We start from the raw sequence: 24,622 nt of genomic DNA, 5'->3' as shown, positions 1-24,622 counted from the left end.
CCTCGAGCAACATGAAGGAATGTGGGTGGACCTGACAATTTTACTGCTTCATTTTTCAAACTAATGTCCCCTGTAAAGAGGTTACACTAGTACTCGTTTTTCGTTTGTTTGTTTTTTCCACTGGGAAGGGGGCAAAAAAACCCATAACCATTGTTTGAATTATCTTAATTGCAACTGTGGTTCTTTACTTTACAAAAGTACAAAACTTATGATTGCACATAGAGAAATTTTGTCTATATTTATATATACAACTTCCTAACTGTAAAATCCTTTTTTATCTGTAAAAACTGTTTTCTTCTTGTGTTTCTCTTTGTCCAGGTAATGAAAGTTTAGTTCTATTTGCTTCGTAGTGTCAGTCTCATGTAATTACAAGTCTTGTCCTGCAGTTGCAGGTTTTGTAAAATATGTATGTACATGTGTGCTTAAACAGTCACTTTTAAAGGTTTCAATGATGAAGGTTCCTTTTGACAGAAACCAAAATTTTAGATCCAGAGTTGATCAGATTTTATTTTACAAAACACCTGCTACTGCACAGGACTGGTTTTTATTGCTTTAATTATAACTCTTCCATAACATACAACTACTTTCTCTCTTCTTGTATGAAATTTTGAGGTGTGGAGAACGTGCTTTGGAAGCATATACTTTGGATTTTCTTTGCATGGAATTTGAGGTCCAAGGTGGATTTGTTCTTGGCTTCATTAAAAGAGCTGTCAAACCCACACATAATATACCTTTCTTTTCCTATACAGAAGTAAGAAATAGTGGGAAAGACTGTGGAAAAGCAGTTCAGGATGAGTGTAGTTTGTGCCAGGAAGAAAGTTGATGTGGTTTGTATTTGAAGTAGTCTGCAGAAATCCCTTTTCTATTTTAATGTGTACATGAGTTTTCCTTATCTAATAACATTAGGATGCCTACACTTTACTTTGTTGTTCTGTTGTTAATTTAATTAAAATCTTTTTTTTTTAAAGATAATGATGCTAATTTTTATTTGCTTCTAGATGTCTAAAAGCACCATGAGTGATACTAGTCCCCATTTTACATATCAAAACATAGCAAGGATCAGACTTGTGATATTTTGGGTTTGTTTTATTTCAGTCTCATGCTCAGTATTTTCTTTCAACAGGGTCGTAGAGCTGTTAAGGCAGGACATTATGCTTCTTGTCAGGAAGCAAAAGAAGAAATCAAGGTATCTTCCTAAAATATTTTTCTCATTTAAAAAAATCAACAAATCTCCTAACTATTAATACTGAAGACTTGTCTTCTGTATAGTCTTGAACTTGGTACTGCCATGCTTTTATAATCTGCCTGTGAACTGTTTTGAAGTTGAATTTAACTTACCAAATTTGGGATTAATGGGTAGAGAGAGAGATATCTTCAGAAATAGAATGTCAAATTGATTTTGTTTTTTACTTGGGAGAGGTAATGACTGGTGGAGACAAATATGAAAAATCATGTTATCTTTACTTTATATCTACTAATATTTACCTGACTCCTAGAGACATTCTGAGAATGTTTCTCAGCGGCCCCTTCACGTGGAGGTTCTGCATGCTGATGTCATGGCTCACCAGAAGTTTGCCTTGCGCCTGGGTTCTTGGCTCAACAAACTCATGAGCTATTCAAGTAAGCACAGCTGATTTCTGTCGCAGTAAAACCCTGCCACTGTTTGAATGACTGATTCCTTCACAGAATGTATTCAGTAGTGTTACATATGGCATTCCTATATTAAAATACTTTCACATTCCTCCTAATTATTAGATAATTAAGTAGTATGGGTGCTGATATCCATCAGTATGGTTATGAATAGAAGTACTTTTCTGTTCCTTCTTGCTAAAATAAATGTCTTTCCTTGTCCTATTACTACAGATCCTTGTAAAAGAAGCTTTATTATCTGCAGCTTCAGCATCACGTGCCCTATTTCAGTGACTTCTTTGCTTAAATCTGTTCCCCTCCCCAGTGCCTGGTGGAAAGCTGCAGAACATGTCCATCATCAGATACATGCTCTGCTTGAATCAATTCCTGCTTAAGATTTGATAGCTGTGATCAGTTAGATAGTGTCAGTAAAACAAACAACAACAGCCTTAATTTAAAAATTTGTCCATCAGTGGAAAGTCATATTTTAAGTTTTCAGACATTATCCTGGTTTTGATGATGCTTATGGTTTTAAAGAAGGCTTCTGAGCCAGCCTAATTTTGGTTTCTGTTACTGTGTTTTGCCACACTAAAGCCATTGTAAAATCTCTTTTCACAAATTTGCACGGATGAAGCTCTACTCACTGCTTATCCTCCTTCTTGATAGGGGGAAACTGTTAAGTCTGCCTCAGCCTTTTTTATAAGCTTGGATAGTTAAGTGAATTTTTTATCTTTTCTCTGAACTTTTACTTTACAATCTTCCCTTTGAAATACATGTACCAGAATTACACCTTTTTGTAATTCTTTACAATATTTTAGAGAGATTAGCTTCCTTTTCTTTTCAACTTTATATGTATTTCACCAATGATATTTTCTTGCTAGTCTGAGTTCTTTGGACAGTTCTGTTAACTGGTACAAGTTTTTGACTGTGTGGTTTATTTCGAGGTTTCTAGTGAAAGTTCAAAATTTTTAATCCAGATTTTTCTTCCTAGATTATTTTTCTTATTTTCAATTCTGTGAGGTTATTTAAAGCACCAATTGATAGCTGACTGGTTGGCTGTTGACTCTGTGTGCATATAGACAAATTGGTGTCAGTGCTCCAACAATTCCCCAAAATTTTAGTTTTTTGAACATTACCTTTTTAGCCACTGTGATAAGCTAAAAGTGAAAAGGAGTCTCCCATTTGGGTGTGGCACTTTGGGTTAGGAAATTTTTATAGGTTAACTGATACTTTAATGTGTTTTTTGAGAGTCTTTAAGCACAAAGACTGAAGTCTAACATTCCTGTTCTTGTAGATGCTTTAAGAACCTGATGTTTTGCACTTAGCTGGAACTCATTGGTGGTGTGATGGTTCCCGTTCTTTGCCTGGTCTTGCCTCAAGTGATAGAACACTGATCAAGAAACATTCAATAAAATTTATTGCCAGGTTATTGGGAACTTGATCCATGACACTCCACTTTTTCCTTTTGAAATTAGTAATGTAAGAACTCATTTATGAACATTAGTAACCCATGGGTGACTGAGATATTGATCCCCAAAACTGCTTCACCAAGTACTGTGTTTACTGATAGATTCAATAAAATGGTGTTCTGGCATTTTACAAAAGACTGCCTTTCAGAGCTCAGGGCAGGCAGCAGCATAGACTTGCCTTGCCTGTGCACTTCTGTGCTGACATAGTGAACTCTTCCTATGGATCTGCTTTGCAAAGCTGCCTAAATGTTTTTCATTTTAAAATACTCTTCTACATTGCTGGATTGATAAAGTAGGTGAGAAAAATAGGAAGAAATTAGTGCAAGAGAGAGAATGTTGAAGTATGTTTACTTAAAAATAATTAATAATGAAGTACCTTCTAATTTTTCTTTTTTTTAAAGAACAGACTTCTGTAGTTCTCATTTTATTGGCTCATATTATTTAATTATTGAAGCATTCTTGTACAAATGGATAGTTTTCTCTCTATAGGTGACTTTCGCCAGATTTTTTGTCAGATATGTCTGAAAGAAGCAGCTGGATCTGAGAGGCCGTGCTTCATAAGCAGGTTGATGCTGTGGGATGCAAAACTTCATAAAGGTCTGTGTATCCATGTTGCTATAAACTAAAGAGACAAATTAATTTTTCCTGTGTAACAAATGTGTAAGAAGGCTATACAGATGGAGTTGCATTTCTTTATAGTTTTTATATCATGGGTTTTATACAGCCTCTATTTTTATAGATGAGATAATTGGTATTTTGGATATATATTTCCCTCCTAAATTTTTCTTACTTTATTTTGAAAAGCCTTTTCACAAAATGTGGCCTGTCTGAAGGACTTGATGCTTACCCTGTGGTTTAAATACACAGCAATAAATGTTAAAAATAGAAAAAACATATTTGCTCATATACTTTGTAATAATTTCACAGGTTTTAAAGATTTTAAATTACAATTTAATAACCTAATCCCCTTTTCCACAAAGCTGCATCTTAGTACAGTGAAGTGATGTGCATTGTATTGGCTCTTCACAGGGGCAAGGAAGGTTCTTCATGAACTTATCTTCAGTAGTTTTTTCATGGAAATTGAATACAAAAAACTTTTTGCTGTGGAATTTGTGAAGGTAAATTTTTTTTTTTGTGTGTTTACACTATAAATTTTTACTCACTTTGTAATATTTTCCCATAACCTGAAAATGTATTAATAACATAAGTAGAATATACATATTTTTAAATATAATATACATGGTATTTCAGTATAAATTATGACTTTTCCACAATCAGAACTTCAACTAGCTCAGCCTTTGCAGAGTGTATTCATTCCGGTGTCATTGGTTTTGTTCCATATAATCATGTAGGTACGTGTACTCATTTTTAATTCAGTATTGCTGTTACTTTGTTTATCTTTTGAAATGGCAGATGAACTGCTACTGAAACTGGTCATTATTTTAAAAAGTAAAATGCAGTAGGTAAATATACAAAATATAAGACCAAATGTTTTGTTTTAGGTAACAAATATCCTGATTTATATAACCTGTATATTCAAGTGACTGACATTTATTTAATGGTTTTCTCTGGACTGAAGGAAAGCAAACAAAGACTTAAGATTACTCATTGTACACATCTTTTGTAGATAGCTGTTGAATAATTATTCATGCAGTTCGCTGCAGGAGGAGGACTGGTTTTATACTAAGTTGATGTCTTTGTAGATTCTTTTCTCAGATTATTTTTTTTTCTTTTTTCTTGTGGAATATTGGTTGTAGGAGAAAATATGTTTTGATTGCAATCTAGCAGAATGGATACATTTCTTCTGAGCTTCAGTATTAAGGCAGTGGGGCACACGTTTGACTGCTTTGGTGCATTGAGGACCGTGCCAGTTTTGTTGCTTGCACTACTTCTTTTAGAAAGGAGGAAGGATATTGACATGAAATCCTTGCAGATAAAAAAGTAAACATTTTTACCAAACTCATTTTAGTTATTTCATTTCCCCAATATTCTTTTTTTCCTAGTATTACAAGACATTGCAAAAAGAATACATCAGTGATGATCATGACAGAGTTCTCTCTGTGACAGCACTCTCGGTTCAGATGTTCACTGTACCTACTCTGGTATGTACAGCCTGTCTCTGTTAGAAATGTAAAATAAATTTGAGAATTGCCAGCAGTCCCACTTCTGTGTCTACAGACAGAGAGTCTGTATACACTGGTGAGTTCAAAATGAGCAGTGGTTGAGATTTGTTAAGGACAATATGAAAGCAGAAGCTTGAGTTTATGTGAAAATTCATTACGGAAGATGGAGGGAGTGCAAGTAAGTAGAAGTTCTAGGCAGTATCTTTCTCTCCATTATCTTACTGTGTTTATTTACTATTCACATTTACCTTCACTGGTAATTTTAAAAGCTGGGGAGAATTGGGGAAAAAAGTGGTTAAATGTCTTTTTGTGGGGGTGAAAGTTGTTAAATCCTGTGGAGGGAAAAAGTATATCTGTAGGTTTTAGAAGTTACATGTTTCTTGCCTGAAATGATAATGTAAAAGCCTTTTTCTACATGATCTTTCTAGGAAAAAAATAGCATGTTTGCTACATTGAAGCTGTCAAAGTCAACAGATACATTAAGCTCATAGAGACTTTATATATAGCAAGTACTATGGGAGTTTTGTGGCTTGAGTTTTTACAAATACTAAAAATAATTAATGATCAAACAGACTGGATTCAAAGAAAAACTCATTTTAACAGTTCCCTTCAACAAAACTAGGAAGAAAAATTCCTGTTATTCTTCTTGCAGGCACGACATCTTATTGAAGAGCAGAATGTAATCACCACTATTACTGAGACACTTCTGGAAGTGCTTCCAGAATACCTAGATAAAAATGACAAGTTCAACTTCCAGGGTTACAGTCAGGACAAACTGAACCGGGTTTATGCAATAATATTTGACCTCAGGTAAGTGTAAAGCTGAGAAACTAGAGCAACTGTTTGAAAAGTGGCAGTAGGATGATGTGTTTCAGTTCAGGTATCTGATGATAAAACTTTAAAATAAATGCAAAACCAAAACCGTCACAAAACACATATGAAACTTTTGTGGTTTATTTTTCAGTGGAAACTTAAAATTTTATTTTTGTTCCCATAGAACAATTGTATTAATAAACAAAACATTTACTGTAATAGTATGGGAATTTTGTCTTGTGTTCATTATCATTCCAGGGAGGCTGTATAATCCTCATCTGCATAGGATTTTCCCCTCCCACAGGTCCCAAACTACTCTCATAAACTAAGTAATGTAAAAGCAAACCATCCCAAATATTTTGGAATTAAAATACCTGTTTAGTGTGACTCCCATGATTTGAAATAAACATCTATAGTGTTTGGTGAGAATTTTGAGAGGAGCTTGAGATGAGGAGGGTGATGTAATGTGATGATGCAGTTGATTATTTTATTACGAAGAACACTTTAAGTATGAGCATAAGCAGATGAGAAGTGTGAGCAAAAGATGATAATGTTTTCTTTGGGGACAGGTATGTCTTGGTCAGCAAGCCTACACTGTGGACAGACCATCTGAGGGAGCGCTTTTTAGAAGGATTTGTTTCTTTCCTAAGGATTCTAACTTGCATGCAGGTACAAAACATTTGAATAATTTCTTTCTGAATGTTATAAAGATATTTTAGCACTTAGTTTGCTCATCTCTGTTCATAGCAATGTTGTGGATATAAACATGAAATTAAGATGGTACATTTTTCAATCTCTATTTTGTGTGGGTGAAAAAGTAATGTTTACCTCATAGAAATATTATTCATTAATTTTAGCTACATGTGTCTGAACAATGTATATTTTACCACTTGCTTATAAGATTTTCTGTTGTTTTAAGCCTGTGATTACTGATCTCGCTTGAGTATTTTGTTGCGTCTTCATTTCAGGGAATGGAGGAGATAAAAAGACAGATTGGTCAACACATTGAGGTGGACCCTGACTGGGAAGCAGCTATTGCTATACAGATGCAGCTCAAAAACATTCTCTTGATGTTCCAAGAGTGGTGTGCCTGTGATGTAAGTGTATGGGTTGTCTGGGATTCTTACGTGCCTGCTTTTGTGAATATTCTGGAGTGCTTTCTTAGAAACAACTTTTTTAAAAAGCTCAGTATTGTTCAATACAGATCTCCACCAAAAAATGAGCCTGAATGAATTAATCTGCTGGTGTGACAAAGAGAAGTGATCTCTGAAGAGTATAATCTTCTAGCTGACAGAGCTGCACAGGGCATTGGGCAAATTGTGAAGAGAAAATACTTCTTATCATTTGAGATTTTGAGAACTAGGTTCATGGTTTCACTGTCAGGTTTTAAGGTTTTGAAGCATGGTGTTCTTTTTTAATTGCAAAAGTGGACTGCAGAAGCTCTGTGCTAATTGGGTAATGACCCTGTAAGTTGTCTTAATCAGTGCTGGGCCTCATTCCTGTGTTGGAGGAAGAGAGGAAATTGTACAATTTGTTAACTTAAAGACGTTCTGAAGTGTGGGGTCTTTTTTTTCAGTAGGGACAGAAAGGAAGAACAACAGGTCAGGAGCTTGTTCATCCAGCTGGGGGGGCAAAGTGTGCAAAATAATAAAATATTGCAGCCTAAATAAGCAGATAGGTTTGAGAGCATTTGACAGCAGCTTTTTTTGAGCTGAAGCATATTCTTAGCTTTAGTAGACACTCCACTGCTCTGTTACCTCTCAGTATTAAGAAACTGGGCAGTAATTATTTTTGTGGATTTTCAATAGCGGTTTATGCCATCAAAAAAAAAAAAAAAAGAGGACTTTTAGTGCATATATATGACTTTTAAATGTAAGACTATGCATTAATTTTAAATTCTAGGAGGAGGTGTTGCTCAGGGCCTACAGGGAGTGCCACAGAGCTGTGATGAGGTGCAGCACCAACGGCCGCTCCCGGGAGAAGACAGTCCTTCACCTGTGTGGCCATACTCTGGAGAGCAGACCTTACAGGGTGTCTGCAGATCCCGTCAGCATACACTTACCCCTCTCCAGGACACTTGCTGGTAGGTGGTGCGTTTTCTTTTGATTGTTACTTAATTTGTGTTTTCATCTGTCTCTTATTTCTTTAGACTAGAAAGCATTTCAGTTAAGTGCTTCACACATCAGTCACTCTGACATTCTTAAGAAAAGGGTTCCTTAAAAAAACATTTGCTATGGAGGTTGGAGGACATTTTTTAAACAGGAGAGAGAGAAGAACGAAAAATTTTGTATTTTAGTGAGATCTTCAGTTTTCTCTGGACTATTTGAATTTACGTAGTTCTTTCTGCCTGGTTTGCATAAATGAGTGTTCATTATTACTGTATTTTAAATTTATTTTCCAGCCACATATATATTAAGACTGTTAAAATACTCCTCCTAAATATACATATTTGTAGCACTTCAGGACAGATTTTCAGTCAGAATACAAAGGACCACAGCACTGAGTGATCGCCCTTTCTCTAGAACAAAACTGAAATCACATGCTATTATTGAGCTGTAGATTCTTCATCACATCATTTGATACCAAGATGCCATCTGCTAGGCCTTGTACTCTTGAAATTTAGTTATTACTGACATGTTATTTAAATGTGAAATTAAAATTTTGCTAATACTATTCAGCATCTCAATTTAAATGGTTTTGCTGAGTTCATTAAATGAATAGACTTATTGATAAAATAATGGGTTGTAAGACTGGTAAGAACTATTATAATGTAATAGATTTTCTATCTTAAAAAAAAAAAAGTAACAAGTCTTTCCTAAGTAAACTTGGACTTTTTTGTCAGTAATACTCTGAGTTGTAGATGATTTAGCTAACATTAGAATGGGTTAGAGGAGAAACTTCACTGATTTTGATTTATTTTCTAATTGTTTTCCTCATTTTTTTTAGGTCTTCATGTACGGTTAAGCAAGACTGGAGCCATCTCAAGATTGCATGAGTTTGTTTCTCCTGTAAGATTTTATCTTTTTTTTTTTTTTTTCTTTTCCAAATGCTTCTTGTGATTTATACTTTGGGAAGGAAAAAGCCTAAAATTATGTCCTGTAACTTTCATTTCACATACACAAGTTATTTTGCAGCTGTCAATGTCTTTGTTTATTAGGATGTACACTTTAAAATCACTGACAGACTTATCCTTGCTTGATATTTTTTTTTTTTTTTAATTTAAACCCCAGGAAGAATTGCAAGTGGAGCTGCTGGTGGAGTATCCTTTGCGATGTCTTGTCTTGGTCGCTCAGGTTGCTGCAGAGATGTGGAGGAGGAATGGGCTCTCCCTGATAAGCCAGGTAATCCCTGCAGGGTTCAGTAGTGAGTTGCTCCTAACGGTGTATGCCAGTGGTTCTCAGTAATGCTCCCAGTGGTGGTTTCATCCAGTGCATGAAGAGGTCATGGGGGTCACTCCTACACTAAACAGAAAGGTTTCTAGGTGGGAATTTAGAGGACTTGAGTCTGTCTCTAGCTCCATCAGTGGTTTGCTTCCCTGTATTAGACAAGTATTTTCATCTCTCCTATGACTCTTCCTGACTCTGAAATGGTTTTAACATTACTGACATCTACTGTAAACTACTTTCAGATCTGATAAAGAAATCACTGCATGAGTACTGTTGGTAACGTTGCTTACAGCATGAATGGTTAGGACAATCTCTTAGTTTGTTAATCATTCAGGTGGTGGAGGCCCCATCCTTGGAGACATTCAAGATCAGGCTGGATGAGGCTCTGAGTAGCTTGATCTAGTTGGAGATGTCCCTGCTTATGGTGGGGGGGTTGGACTAGATGACCTTTGGAGGTCCCTTCCAGCCCAGACATTCTATGATTCTATGCTTATATGCAGAAGTTAAACTACTTTAATCTTGCCCTAAACTTTTGAGTGCCACCTTAACAGAGCGTAACAAACATTTTATAATACTTGCAGTTTTTTATTGCAAGAGTAAAAGCAAGAGTCTGCCTTTAAGTCCTTCTTGTATTTTACTTGCTTTGACATAACTTTTTTTTTTCCTTTTTTTTTTGATGGCAGAAATTTTCTGTTTACCTTTCACAGGACCCTTTGGTGAAAGTAAATATTGATAGCCCCTTTGTAGAATTGTTTCTCTGAGAACTAGGTTAGGAGAAGGAGGATGTTTTAACTTTAATCAGTAGCGGCCATTAGAATTATGTTGTCTTGGAAGGGGGTACAAAGAAGTACAGCATGGACTTTCTCCTGATATGTGGAAAAACCAATTTTTTTTTCACTTCCACCAAGGTACACATTTGTTTTGAAAGAAACACACGATTTTCCCATACTCAAAGGTGCTGTATAGTTTAAAAAAGCCTCAGATGTTAACTGGTGCACATTTGATAATATATTACTTTACATCTTTACTTAAATTTTGTCTTCCTGTTTCTCAGGTATTCTATTATCAAGATGTTAAATGCAGAGAAGAGATGTATGATAAAGACATCATCATGCTCCAGGTATAATGTTCTGAATCATTGCTTGGTTGGCTCATAACTTTTTCATGTAATTTATCTTAATTTTGATTAAATTTTGTGGCTGTAAAAATTTCTTGATGAAAATAGAATTTTTCATAATCAATGAAGAACTGTAATAGTAACTGGTATTCATAATAGTTTGGGTTTTTTGATAGATAGGTGCATCTCTTATGGATCCAAACCAGTTTCTCCTGCTGGTACTGCAGAGATATGAGCTTGTTGATGCTTTCAAAAAGATCAAGCCCAGCAAAGATCCAGTAAGTGGCAAGTACATTTCTGCTGATTCCTTTGTTTGCTTTGTGTTTATGGAAGATTAATAAGAAAAACTAGCTACAGTTGATAACTGTGTTTTTTAGGACCACACTAGAAGTCAGTCAACACAGGAGCTAGTGATTAGGCAAATGATTTTGGATTCAGAATTTGTAGAAGCGTGCTCAAAATTAGTTAACAGATTTTGCCCTCTTTGACCTTTATTTCATAGGCCATCTACCAAAATCCACATAGATGACTTCTCTATAAAATTTCTGTGTCTCTTAAAGATGTATTATGTGTTCTTATTTTGCCTGGAAGTGTATTGGATTGCTATGCTACTTCCTGAGGCTTGAACTTTCATATAACCCTCTATTTAGGATACATTTTTAGCTGTTGTTTCTTTTCCTGTGCATGTGAATTTTGCACTTCAGTTGCAGAGTAATATCTTCTCTGCAAGTGCAGGCATTTTTTCTAGCTTGTTAGACTGGCAATTTCTTCTTTCAGTACAGTGCTTTGGCCAAGCAGTGCATCTGAAAGCTGAGCTCAGTGTCAGTTGCCAGATTTCCCTGCTTGTCTTTTTTGGTTTGTTTTTTAAAACTGGTTTCTCTAATTCTTGTAGGACTTAATCAAACAATATAACGTGTTAATAGAAGAGATGTTACAGGTTCTCATCTATGTTGTGGGTAAGTTGTGTTTCTCTCTTCTGTTGTGTTACTACAGTTTGACAACACGAGTCTGATGACTTCCTGACGTGGATGGTATAGAGAGGATACTGGAGAATGCCTGGTTTAAATAGATGGTTTAGTAGCACAATTATTTGTCAAACAGAAGCAATAGGAGTTGCATAGTGAAAAACTGTTAGATAACTTCATAATTGACTAATAAAGTAGAATTTGAGCAGAAACTCCATCTTAGCCAGCTTTGTTAAGAAACCAGGATAAAAACGGGTTTTCCTCTGAGACTTTTGGGTTAGGTTTATGGCAAATGTAAACTTATACTATTTCAGAGCTCAGTAATAGTGTTACCCTCTTGTGCAAAATTAAGAATTGCTTTATAACGATTTTATTTGCCGTTCTTCTCCTTTTGATTCACTCTGGTAGGGGAAAGATATGTGCCTGGAGTGAGTAATGTGACAAAAGAAGAAGTTACCATGAGAGAAATCATCCATCTGTTATGTATTGAACCAATGGCTCACAGTGCAATTACCAAGTCCTTGCCTGAAGATGTGAGTCCTTGTTTGTTTACTCTTTCCTTTAGTTCACTTTTTCTTGCTTTGTCTTTTTTAGCTTCCATATCTTCACATGGAAGCATTTGATTTCTGATATAAAGCTCCAATGCTGGTTTCAGAATTGTGAGCTAGCGTGACCAAGAGCCTTACACACTGCACTGATATAGCTATAAATGTCATGGATTCAAGTATTGTCTGATCTGGAAAGGCTTGTATGGGCATTGTGCTTTTGAAGAGGTGGAATTTTGTGCAATATTCAGCTGTAGTTCTCCTTGATTCAAAAAGAAAAGTTTTAGAAGTATTTTCTCTTTTGGCGCTGTAGGCCCATGCAGCTGGATTCCATTCTGCCCTGTGTAACAGCAGTAGATCTCATCCTGTAACTTTGATCACTTTAAACCTGTGCAGCTCCATCAGAGGTCAAGTATTGTACAGGTCTATTTGAAAGCACAGATTTCCCTGCCATTCTATTCTGACTGTTGAAAATTCAAGTAAAGGAGAGGGATGTGGATTAGATTTTATAGTCTGTGCAAGTTTTCAAGGCTGGCAATCAATGCAAATCAATTTTACTGTAAATTAAATAGCCTGAAATATTATCAGAAACCAATAATGGATGATCCACATTTACTACTTTAATAGACTAAAACTGTTTGTCCCTCTGTTGAGGTTGGGTAAGGCACGGCTCTGTTTCTGGAGCTCAGCTTTATCAAATAAAACTTTACATGATTAAATCAAAGTATGATCTGTCTTTGCTACTTCCTTGTAACTTGTCAATTATTAATACCTACTTACTGAATAACAGTGGGTAGAATGTATTAATTCATGAATTAGGGAATTGATCTAAATCTATGTCTATTCTTGTTGCATTTAGCATAATACTGAAGATACTTGAATCATTATGTATTTATCCCAAATTATTTTTTTTTTTTTTTACCAGGAGAACAATGAAACTGGCTTGGAGAATGTAATTGATAAAGTGGCTACATTTAAGTAAGTTCCTAATGTTTTGTAAGTAGCTTGAATGTGAAATAAGATCTCTTTGATTATATGGGTTGAACAACCACAGTCTCTGTTAAGCTAATATTTTGCTGTTGTGAAATGCATATGCTTGCAAATATGCATAGAAAAGTGAGTGGAATATTTGAAGTTGCTGCTTCTCTGCTTTTGCCCCCCTCTTTCTTGAAATTCATTCTGAGTCATCTCAGTGTAATAATCTCAAGTCCTAGTGGGAAAGTCTTCAAAAGTTCTTTTTATTACAAAGATGGTTGGGAAACTTAATTCATTGTACATTTGATAATCACCAAATCATTAGTTTAGAAGTTTAGTTGCTAACTTGCTGTAACTTTCAGAGAGGAGTTAATGCTTTTTGACAGACATGTACAAATATAGAATAATAAATTGTAACAGTTGAGAAAAACTAGTTCAAAAGTCTCCTATTTTATCACAAAAAATGTTGTGTAATTTAAATTATTTTAGTATACCTCATTTTAAGTTTCATGTGGCTTGCTTTTTTATGTTTAATCAAGGGCAACTATAGGGTGTAACTAGGAATTTTGCCTTGGGAGTTATATGGAAGGTTCAGAAAAATCTCACTGGCTGGAAAGTGGCTGTTTGTATTACTTGTTTTGCACTGTGGTTAAAGAGGGTAATGAATTTTATAGGTTAACCTCCAACATCTGAAATGTAACCATAAAGTTAAAAAGAATACCTGTCAGAGGCTATATGATGTGCTGTAGATGGTATGGACTGGAAATATTTTGCTGCTGGGGAGGATTTATAGTCATAAATAGTCTTGAAAATTAAAAGACTGGTAACTGTACTTACTGTGTGCTCTTTATAGGTTAATGAAGCAACCATCACCATTCCACTTCTTATTAGCATTTCCTTAGAAAATAAATCATGTTGGTTTTTTTAATACTCAGAGATGTGCTGAACATACATTATTAATCTGTATGTCATTGAATATGTCTCTGTAAGGAAACCAGGTGTGTCTGGCCATGGAGTTTATGAACTGAAAGATGAATGCTTGAAGGAGTTCAATATGTTCTTCTATCACTACACTAAGACCCAGCACAGCAAGGTAAGCAGTGTAAGATCCACTCTCAAAGGTTAAAAAATAGTAATATACTTAGTAATGTCTGAAGAACTTTGTGAAATCAGAGGAATTACTGAATCAGTTTCTTTAGGTTCCATTAAAGAGTATATGGAACTAACTTAAAAACTAAACTTGTAATGAAGCTCAGATTCTTAACACAAGTTGATGTGATATGGTTTTCATTAGTATTTTTCCTATAGTGACTTCTGTATTAACTCTGTTAACTATTTATAAGAACAAAATATTACTTTTGCACTGGAAAACCCCAAACTTTACTTTTATAACTCTTATTAAATCAGCAGCTATGTCAAATTATTTATCTCTACTACAAATTGGAATGCAAGATGCAGTATTGTTAAACAGATTTCAGACAAAATTCTAGTTGCACGACCAAGTATTGACTTTGTATCTTGGCACATTCCTGGTTCAGGGTTTCTCATTGTTTCATTACGTACTTCTGTAGAGATGCTGATACATCAACACTACTTTTTCTGTAGGCTGAACATACACAAAAGAAAAGAAGAAAACAGGAAAACAGAGATGAAGGTAAAAATTGGAAACTGATGACTCAACAAATGTGATAACTCAGTAGTGAATGTAGCTGTACATACAAAATGAGCTTTGGGAGATGTCTTGTGACTTACCTGTGGATAGCTGAGATTGTATTAAAGTTATTGTGATTTGTAGTAATTGTAATTAATTAGCACCCGTCACTTATTTTCTCTCTTTTCCTTCTTTTAATACAAAGCTAGGAGTTTGGGAATGTTTAGTTTAATTTCATAGTAGACAAATAAACATGTCATAGTACCCACTGACAAAATGAACAACTTAGATTTTTTTATGGTGGAGTAACTAGGAGGCAAAAGTTTTTTTGTGAGTGATTTCTTTAGCACAGTGTTGAGACATAATCCATGCAGAGAGAGGTGCCACAGCAACTAGTGCTCCTATCCTTTCTGGAAGTAGCTTGAGACTTAAGTTTAATCAAAATATTCCTCTTTTAGAAGATGCAAATACATATAACAATAAACCCCCATGTTTCTATTCTGCCACAAATGTAATTTCCCTTTTGAGCTTACTTCTACCTGTTCAAGTCACAAGCATTAAGTGGGTTGTTTTGAGGAAGACTTTGTAAGCTGAACGAGTAAGTGCAATGAATAAGTTAATAAAATCAACTATTACTGCTTTTGGGATCTGCAACAAATAGAATTATTTGTCTCTTCCCAGATTGTCCTTCCAGTTGAATACCTTAATCTTCTTACTCTAAGTGTATTTTGGTTTTTTGTGTACACTCAGGGGCACTACAGCATTTCATACCTAAGGTGGTTAAAATTAATTCTGAATAGGTTTTATTTACATTGGGTTCCTTTCAGTTGAAAAACTGTGGAACTTAAACAGAATAAATTTGTGCTGTAATTTAGGAGAGACTCAGATAAGAAATCATGTTATCTTTGAAAAGTAATTTCCTTCAGTTTGAAGTAACTCAGACTATTATGACAGCTGAAATATGAGGAAAAAGGTATCTTTGGATTACTTTAAGCTTCTCCCTCTGCTGTTTTACACAGTTGACAGATTTTTCAGTGGCACCTTAATAATTTTTTTTCCTCTGTGTTCACTTTAGAAACTTAAAATGTTAGCATGGACATTTATTTTATACAGCTTTTAAAAAAAAAATGCAGATATTGAGACGTAACTGTCAGAAACTCATAATTCATGTAACCCAACAATACAGTTCCACAATACAAAGGTAATTGTTACATTGATGTGTATGCCCCTGAGGCTACTCATCTTGTTCCAGATACTTTGGGCATTTGCTTTTACGTGTCTGTGTTGTCTTTGTCAGTAACTTTTTATAATTCATTCAGTCTAAATTGTGAGAGGATTGATGGTGATTCACAGCATTCATAGAAGTTTTCTGAAAATGGGCATCTAGGTACCAAAAGAAAACTTAAGTTGATGCTTCCAGGTAGGAAAAGGCTGCAGCATTAACTGAGCTGCTCTTAGTAGATATCAGGACTCCATGTGGCTTCTGGGTGAGACACCACATCACAGTTTTGATAGCTCAAAAAATGTCCATGGCCAAAAATGATCAGAATGCCCCTGTAGCTGGAAGCATTTGGAGCTGTAGCTGTAATAGGCATGGGACACTGTAGTGTGAGACACCACACTCTCAAAGAACAACTGCTCACTCTTGTTTAACCACTTGAAAACTTCGTATCTGTTGCAAAACATAGACACTTTTATGTTTGTTAGTGACACATCAATAAGGCAGTGCAAAGTATTAAATACCTGCATTTATAGATACAATTAAGTACTTGTGATTGATGGTTTAGCTTAGTTTGCATGTCTTTTACAGAAGACCTCAATAAAAGTACTTAGCTGTGCTAAAGATAAAAGCTGACTTAGGTGAACAACTGTATATAGGTGTGGCTTTATTAATTTCAAGGACTAGTTGTTTCACTGGAATTGGTATGCTCGTGCTCTCTACTTTTTGCCTGCAATCTTTGAGATGCCAGTTTGTTGATATATTTGCATGTCTCCATTTTCTAGCATTGCCACCACCTCCTCCCCCAGACTTCAGTCCTGCATTCAGCAGCGTGGTGAGGATTCTGAACTGTGATGTGATGATGCACATAGTGAGGACCATTCTTCAGAGAGCGGTCGAGCTGGAAACCCACTTGTGGACTGAAGGGATGATCCAAATGGTATGGTTAGATTGGGTCTTCTTCTTGTGGTCATTCCTCTGTTGACCATGCTAACTGCTTACCATAAGATCAATATGTGGAAACTTTGAATGACAAGAATTTACTTTTAGTACACAAACCTGTTTTATAAATCTTCTCGATAAAGAAAATATTTCTAATTATTCATCTCCCCTGTAAAACAGAAGGATGAAACACAATAGTATTACATTGGGAATAATCTTCCATTTTCTATTATGCTTTCCCCTGTGTTGTCTCATGACTGAAGCTGTTTCAATATGTAAGTCTCCTTACCTCATATTTTTCTTGAAACTTCATATACAAATATGTAACCCTTTGATCATCATAAAGGAATTTGAGTTGTTTCATTTTGCAAGTTAGAAAGTTTCCAAATATGTACCTGTCTTTGGGGTCTCAGTCATGAAATGTAATTTTGTAAGTATTTAAATATTTCATTTTACCACAGTGATTTTTATGCTTTAAAAAAAAGGAATTACTGACTTTTTTTTTTTTTTTAAGATGTTTAGTTTGTTTGTTTTTAATCTTTATAGGATTAGGACTTGAATGTACAGACTGGTTGAATTAATCAGTTTTGTAATTACAGTGCATAGGTGATTTTATTTCTTTGCCTTTAATGCTAATATTTGGATTATGTAATTAACCAAACATTCATAGACTTGTATTGGCAAAATGGCAAGATTTGTATGTTACTAATGTAAAATGTGTGCAAGTTTATTAATTTTAATGCAAATAATATGCAGGAAAATTATATTGTGTACTGTTATTTCACTTTCCATGTACAATCACTGCACTTTCTTATTTCTTTAGTATATTGTGGATATAATCAGCGTATAGGATAGAACTATATTAAATGTCCTTACTTTATATGACATTTTTTTCAGACCTCTAACAGTAAATGAGATTTACTCCTTTCTTTTTCAGGTGCTTCATCTCCTTTCTTTAGGGTTACTAGAAGAGAAGCAGCAGTTACAGAAGTCTCCAGAAGAAGAAGTAACCTTTGATTTTTATCACAAAGCAACACGTATGTTTCATTTTCTTTAAAAGAGCAGAGTAATTTAAGCTAACTTGGTTTTGTAAGGACAAAAAATAAACTAGAAGAAAGTATTCAGTGATTTTAGTCAGAAAGGATTTACTTTTTGTTATAGAATTAAAACCCACTAAAGAAATAGGTATTTTTTTTTTAAAAAAAGTAATCAAGAAAGCAGATTTGGATTAGCTTCCTTTGTTCCCAATGGCCAGGTATATTGAAGAGGAAATGTGCTTCTCTTCCTGGGAAATAAATGGAAAAGTAATACTGGTCTTAGATAACTGAAAATGGTTCTTCCTTAATAAGAACATGATTGAAATAGAAACTAAGAACTCCGTGAAAATTTATAGTGGATTTAACTGAACTGTCTCAATTTTTTTTTTGTACTCCTGAACTGTAGAATTATAGATTTACCTGCAAGTTAAAAATCTTTTACTGTGATAGTGATAATAGTGGCAATGAAGTGTACTTTTTTCCTTTTTTTTCCAAATCCCTACAGAGCACTTCCTAATCTTACATTCAAGACTAGTGGGTAGCAGTTATCTACATTTTGTAAATATTCCTCTGTTTTGTCTAGAGTTTCTGCTTCACTGCATAAGAATAAATAAAAAAATTCCATTACCAAGCTAAACAAAACTCAGTTGAGAGATGACACAGATAAGAATTGTGAAGTCACAAAATCAGAAATTGCTTAGGTTGGAAAAGACCTTTAAGATCATTGAGTCAAACCCTCAACCTAACACTGCCAACTCCACCCCTAGGACCTGTCCCTAAGCACACCATCTTTAAATACTTCCTTTGTAAATAAAAAAGACATTTCAGCAGATTTTTGTAGTTTTCAAAAATATTGTGTAAAGAGGTGTCACTGAGTTTGGAAAACAATCCTATTTAACTTTTTTGATTCTCAAAAATTTTCTTTTTGTTGAGCAAGGATAAGTCTTGTCATCATGCAGAGCATATTTCTGTTTAAGAAGCTTCATATTAGCTATAGGAATATATTAAAAGCAATTACAGTTGAAATGTTACAGAATTTTTGTTTTTGCCAGCTTTAGGCTTTGCATAACCAGAAAAACCAAAGTGCCATTGATATATAAGGGATGCAAAAATAATCAGTATTTTTTAAGGAAAACTCAATGAAGAAGTGATTTTAAAAAATACTTTTTTTGTAATATATTTGTCTTACTTGTAAATATGTGCAAATTAATTTTGAATGGAAAGTGCTGCAAAAGAAATATCATTTGAGAATGGTCTCAATTTTAAAGCATGCTTGTGTTGGAGAATCACCTAGAATGTTATGGACTTTTTTGGAGGTTTGAGGAAGCAAATAATTACTTTTTCTATCACAAAAAATGTTGTGATTAAACTTGTGCATGCTGAGCTGTTAGCAAACTTAAGTGAGCTATAAGAGCTTCACAGCTTCTTCTTGAAGTGAAAGTCACTTCTGGTTTTGACTGTACTTCTGCTCTTAGAAGTAGCAAAAATTATTGATCTACAAGAGGGAAAGATTATACTACATTGAACTTCAATAAAGAGGTGAAATTAAAACAAAGGTAACTACACAGGTTGTGCTCGTGTGTATGTCATGTAATTAGTAGTATTGTAAGGCATATTCAGTGTTGTAAATACATTAAAATATTGAGGGTTTTTTTTCCCTGAAGACCCATGCTTTTCTCCTTTTCCCTTCTTTGTCAAGGAATGGGAAGCTCGGCCTTGAATGCTGTGAATGTGTTAATGCTTCTGGAGAAATTAAAGAGAGTTCCTCAGTTAGAGGCACAGAAGGACACAGTCAATTGGATTCTGCAGGTAAACAAGGCAGGGAGATAAATAGGATCTGATTTTAATAATTTAAAAGCTTTTATGAATGATGTTGTGATTCCTACATATAACCCAGAGTTTACAGCTGCAGTGATGTCCTGAGAAGCTTCATCTGTTGGAGCATTTTTCCCCCTCAGAAGACATAATTTCTCAAATGCTGCATTAACACTTACAAGTCATTGTACTTGCTGTTGCTACTTTCAAGTATTGGGTCAATTTTTCCTCAGATAACTCACTCCACTAATGACATTTTTGTACAACTTTATTCCTCGTATTCCTGTTGCAAAATAACAGCAAATGATAAGTAAAAATTTATTAATTGGGAAGGCATTTTAGAGGCTGCTTGTATTATGACTTAAGTCATACAATTCTGATTGATGGCCACGTACATTTGAACCATCCAACTCTCTGCTCTTAGCCAGCAAGAGATGGGGAAGAGCTGTGATTCCTTCTCTACTGTAGGAGCCTGCTGCTTCTGCTTAGCAGGAGTACTGCTGTCCTGTTTTGGTTTAGGTGGCTTCTTGTTTTAGGTGTCAAACAGAAAACTTGTCTTCTTGTCGTGGAAAAGAGTAAGACTGTAGTAGGATTCCAAAATTATCCTCAGCTACTAAAATTGGACTATCCTGGTACATTAGGGAGGCAAGTTTGAGAGATATTTTTGAAACGTTATTCTTCTAAAACTCCAAAGGCAAAGGTAAAAATGTACTGTGAGAAATATATTAACTTTTTAATGATGCATATAGTAAACATAGGATATTTAATATCAGAAGTTCAAGATGCTTCTTAAAGTCAGGATAGCTGGAGAAAATAAACAAAAACTGAAGGCTCAGTTTTAACTCATTTGGTGTATGCTGGAAAGCTTTCTGTCCCAGCTGTGTAGGGTTTTGCATTATTTTAGTGACTGTTTCCATGGGATGATCCACACTTCACCTACTTGAAATAAGCTACCAGTCTCTGTTCATTCCTCTGAGGTACAGATGCTTTAGCTGCTTAGCAATATTAGTGCTGCAAGACTGGAAAAGTTGCAAGAATTTTACTTCCCTTCATACTAAGCAGTGCTCATTAGTTTTAGGATACAGACACAGCACTGCTGCAGAGTGCACATATGGTCTCAGATTTTTTTTTATTTAGAAGTATGGCAGTTGGTTTCATCTGTTTGAAAAATCTGAAAATAACATGAAACTGAATATCAAGAGCTTTAATCCTATCTGTATTCTAGTAAGACCCAAGTTGCTATTTTGTTTTTCACATCTAAGTCTTTATCTCTAGATGTTTGACACGGTGAAAAGATTGAGAGAAAAATCTAGCTTGACAACAGTAACGTCTACATCAAGCTCAGAAGCTACAAAAGGTGATGAGGTAATTAAAAATAAAATAAAATGTTCAAGGGAAGCCTTGTATTTGATGTTTTGAATGGCTGCTTTCAAAAAGGTGCCCAAATCACCTAAAATGATAATTTAAAAAATACTAATTTATGATGTATTGCCTACAAATAGGATTTAGATTCCAAGATTAATATTTTTAATAAATTAAATTTATGGCAAGCATGTTTCATGGAATTGTCAGCAACTGATGTGGGTTTTGGTTGTACTTCCAAGTTAAGGGAAATAACTGAGGGAGGTGAAGGAGTAATTTGTATGTATTTCCTTTTCTGATCTTTATGATTTGAGCAGCTTTTCTATTACATTGTCATTGTGCAATAATTAGAAATACAAATCCACTTAAAATGATGTCTTGTAACTTACATGACCTCCCAAGAGGTTAATCTGCTTTGCCTCGATTGTATAAAGATGTCAAGCTTAGGTGATTACTCTGTCTGTGCATCAGTCTCTACCCCCTTCCCTCAAAATAACTTTTGAACACAGTGGTCAAATGACAGCGAAACAGACTTCAAACACTGGTGCAGTCCCATGAAGTGTTTTTTAATTTTATCTTTTTTTAAATTGGCAGTTGAATAGAAGAGAAGGCTGATTATGCTTAGGCAGCAGTGTGCAGAGAGGCCAGTTGGCTCTCACGCAGTCTGTTTGGCAACAGCTCACTGCCAAACAATCTCTTGGCTGGTCGTTGCGTGGTGTAGCTCTAAACTTATCACCACAGCATATGCTGTGTTGCTTTTTTGAGAAAGGTATCATATGGTATCTGGTAAGGTAAGGGAACAAAATACATAAGTCAGTAAGAGATGAGATTTAAATTTCCACTACTTGTGGAGCAATTGGTTGTTTCATTGCCTCAAAAAGTAATGCTGTTGTAAATGGAGGCAATGTGTATACTGTTGAATTTATGAAGAACTGAATGAGAGGAATTAGGTTCTGTATGTTCTAATGAAGTCTACCTGTGGTTTTTGCATTCTGCATTTCCACAGCATATAAATACTTGGTTTATAGTTTTTGAAAACATGGTCGATTATACAATACTGGAAGAAGAGTAGTTTCCCATTCTACAATAAAGAGTAGGGGGGAAATGCAATCCTGAGATGCATAAAATGCTGCCACAAAAGCGTAGGAACAATCTATATGCTGTCTCATCCATAGATAATCAGAGATTAAATTTTCTTAAATTCCTGTAAGGGTGATCCTGAATACTCAGTGGGGGTTTTGCTTATGGGGAGAATAACAAAACACTGGAGGAGGCTTGTGATGTTCACCTCACCGAAGGTTTTTTTTTTTAAGAACAGACAAGTACCTAATTAAAATGGCTCTGGTATTGTTGATGCTGTCTTTGGGCAATAGATTGTACTAGTGACTTTTTGTGGACCTTTCAAAATCTTATTTTCTGACCAGGTTGATGAACCTATTCAACATTAAAGAAGTTAGGTTTACATTTTTCAGATAGCAGTTAGTTACTATTTTTTTTAATCATAAAAGTGTTGTTAGTTAAGGTATTTGATGTCAGTGGTTAGAATGCATATAGTGGGGGGAAGATTCTTCTCATTTTTGTGTTCTCTGTTGCCTGTGAGTTGTTTGTTCCCCTGTGTTGTGAGGCACAGAGCACTCAGGACAAAGAGAAGGCTGAGCGGAAGAGGAAGGCCGAAGCGGCTCGCCTGCACCGGCAGAAGATAATGGCCCAGATGTCAGCACTGCAGAGGAACTTCATTGAAACCCATAAGCTCCTGTATGAAAACACAGTGGAGGCACAAGGGCAAGAGGCTGCTATTAGAAAGAGGATGCTATTATGGAGGAAGAAAGGTAAGGAAACCTGACATCTGGAGTTGTGGTGGGAAGAATTCATTACCTGCTACATGAGTTCGTTACGCTACTTAATTTTGAAAATACATTCAAGGGACAGATGGTGTCATGCCAGTCAGCAAACTTGGGTCTTTGGTTACTTTTAAAGCATCTGCTATTACAGAACTCCATTTAAACTAGCATGTGTATGCTAATGTAAGAACAGTGGACTCTGTGTAAGAGCATAAGGTAAAAGATAAGAAAATTATTTCTTCAAATGGTGGATGCTTAAATTGCTTAACATTTGAAAAAATCTCCTCAGAAAGCTGCTGAATTGACAATGTTAATTTTGGAGATGACTGTCTACCTTATATGAAACTTTAAGTTCTTAATTTGAAAAGTATCTGAAAGCCAATGTGCGTTAAGGTTTGCAGTGAAGAAGAGACACTTGTAGCTCAAGTCGTTGATACTTCTGCTTGTTTTAGTTTTTAAACTCTAATTTCATACTGAGAATGTTTGGTTTGTAATTGGCTATAATCTTATTATTATGGATTCCTCCTGTTCTAGACATTCTTCAACAATACAGTATACCTAATACCACTCAATTTTGATCTAATTGGGGCTGCACAAAACTAATCAGCAAAATAGAGAGATCTGCTGGAAAAAAAGTACTGATCACTTGTGTACTTTGATCTTTAATAAATCACGTTCTGTAAATCATTGTTGAACTCTGGAATAGGCTTCCATATATTTTAAAAATATTCCTTATTGTGTCAGAAAGCATTGAATTAAGATAGTTTTTTCAGTGTATTTCCTTCAGAAATGGGAAATGGTTTTAATGTGCCTGTAAAATTAAAATATATTTAATCCAATTTATATTGAATATAGCTTCCAGAATTTCCTGCTATCTGAATCCATTTCATTGTGTTTATTCTGTTAGCTGACGTCCACTTTCTACTTTTAAACAATACTGCATTTTAATAAGGATTGAGCTATTTCTTTAGTGTTAGGTCATAATTTGGTTTTGTAAAGCATTCTGTAAACCAGAAATATTAGCAGTGTATGACATCTCTAGATGCCTGGAAAAATAAGTTTGTTTAGAAAAAGCCATCTGATTATTTTATATCTGTGTCACTTATGGTCTTACAGCATGTCTTCAGCAATTGATTACTCCAAAATTGCTTTGGGTCCCAAAAGAGGTCCATCTGTTGCTGAGAAGGAAGTTCTGACCTGTATTCTGTGTCAGGAGGAGCAGGAAGTAAAGTTGGAAAGTGCTGCCATGGTATTATCAGCCTGTGTCCAGAAATCAACTGCCTTAACTCAGAACAGGAGCAGAATTCTTGACCTCTCAGGGGGTATGCAATTTTTCTTCTTTTAGACTACCAGCAGTTCTGTACCTAGAGCTCACACCCTTTGATCCTAATTAAACTCAGTATTTGGTCAGATTGCTAAATAGCTTGCCAATATTTAATAAAAGGAAACTGAAAATTTAAAAATTGTTCTAAAAGCTGTGCTTTAAAACTTCAAAAGTAGAAGTGTATGAATATTTTCATTTGTCCCTTGAAAATCAGAAAATGCTTTAATTTCACAAGATTTTATGAACATTAGAGGTTTGGTAGGAGTGGTCACTCTGGAAAAAATCCAAGGATGTTAACAGCTCCTGTTTATTCAAGTACAGCAGCAAACTTTCCCAATGTGGATGAAATAGATGAATATTATCAGACACCCATGTGACAGCCTCAGGAGGATTTGAGTTGTTTTTGTTG

At 35.0% G+C, this 24,622-nt stretch overlaps 1 protein-coding gene across 1 annotated transcript; it reads left to right on the top strand.

The window, feature by feature from the left end:
- Positions 1 to 1,123: 1,123 nt before the first annotated feature.
- Positions 1,124 to 24,211, top strand: LOC103774148 (E3 ubiquitin-protein ligase UBR1-like; the record flags this gene model as incomplete). The annotated part of the gene is given in 25 exon segments (XM_008941536.1): positions 1,124 to 1,186; positions 1,497 to 1,620; positions 3,588 to 3,695; positions 4,128 to 4,216; positions 5,102 to 5,200; positions 5,874 to 6,031; positions 6,604 to 6,703; positions 7,003 to 7,131; positions 7,937 to 8,117; positions 8,981 to 9,042; positions 9,265 to 9,375; positions 10,475 to 10,540; positions 10,714 to 10,815; positions 11,430 to 11,493; positions 11,911 to 12,035; positions 12,973 to 13,025; positions 14,013 to 14,115; positions 14,628 to 14,676; positions 16,678 to 16,832; positions 17,772 to 17,871; positions 19,571 to 19,680; positions 20,962 to 21,051; positions 22,679 to 22,846; positions 22,849 to 22,877; positions 24,006 to 24,211. Coding segments are annotated over 25 exon segments (2,644 nt in total), but the record flags the coding sequence as incomplete, so codon positions are not given.
- Positions 24,212 to 24,622: the final 411 nt, after the last annotated feature.

This window comes from Merops nubicus, unplaced genomic scaffold (assembly GCF_000691845.1).
Source record: "Merops nubicus isolate BGI_N331 unplaced genomic scaffold, ASM69184v1 scaffold43775, whole genome shotgun sequence".
Taxonomy (NCBI): domain Eukaryota; kingdom Metazoa; phylum Chordata; class Aves; order Coraciiformes; family Meropidae; genus Merops; species Merops nubicus.
Note: the sequence above shows the minus strand (reverse complement) of the source record. Positions and strands in the feature narration are given on the sequence as shown.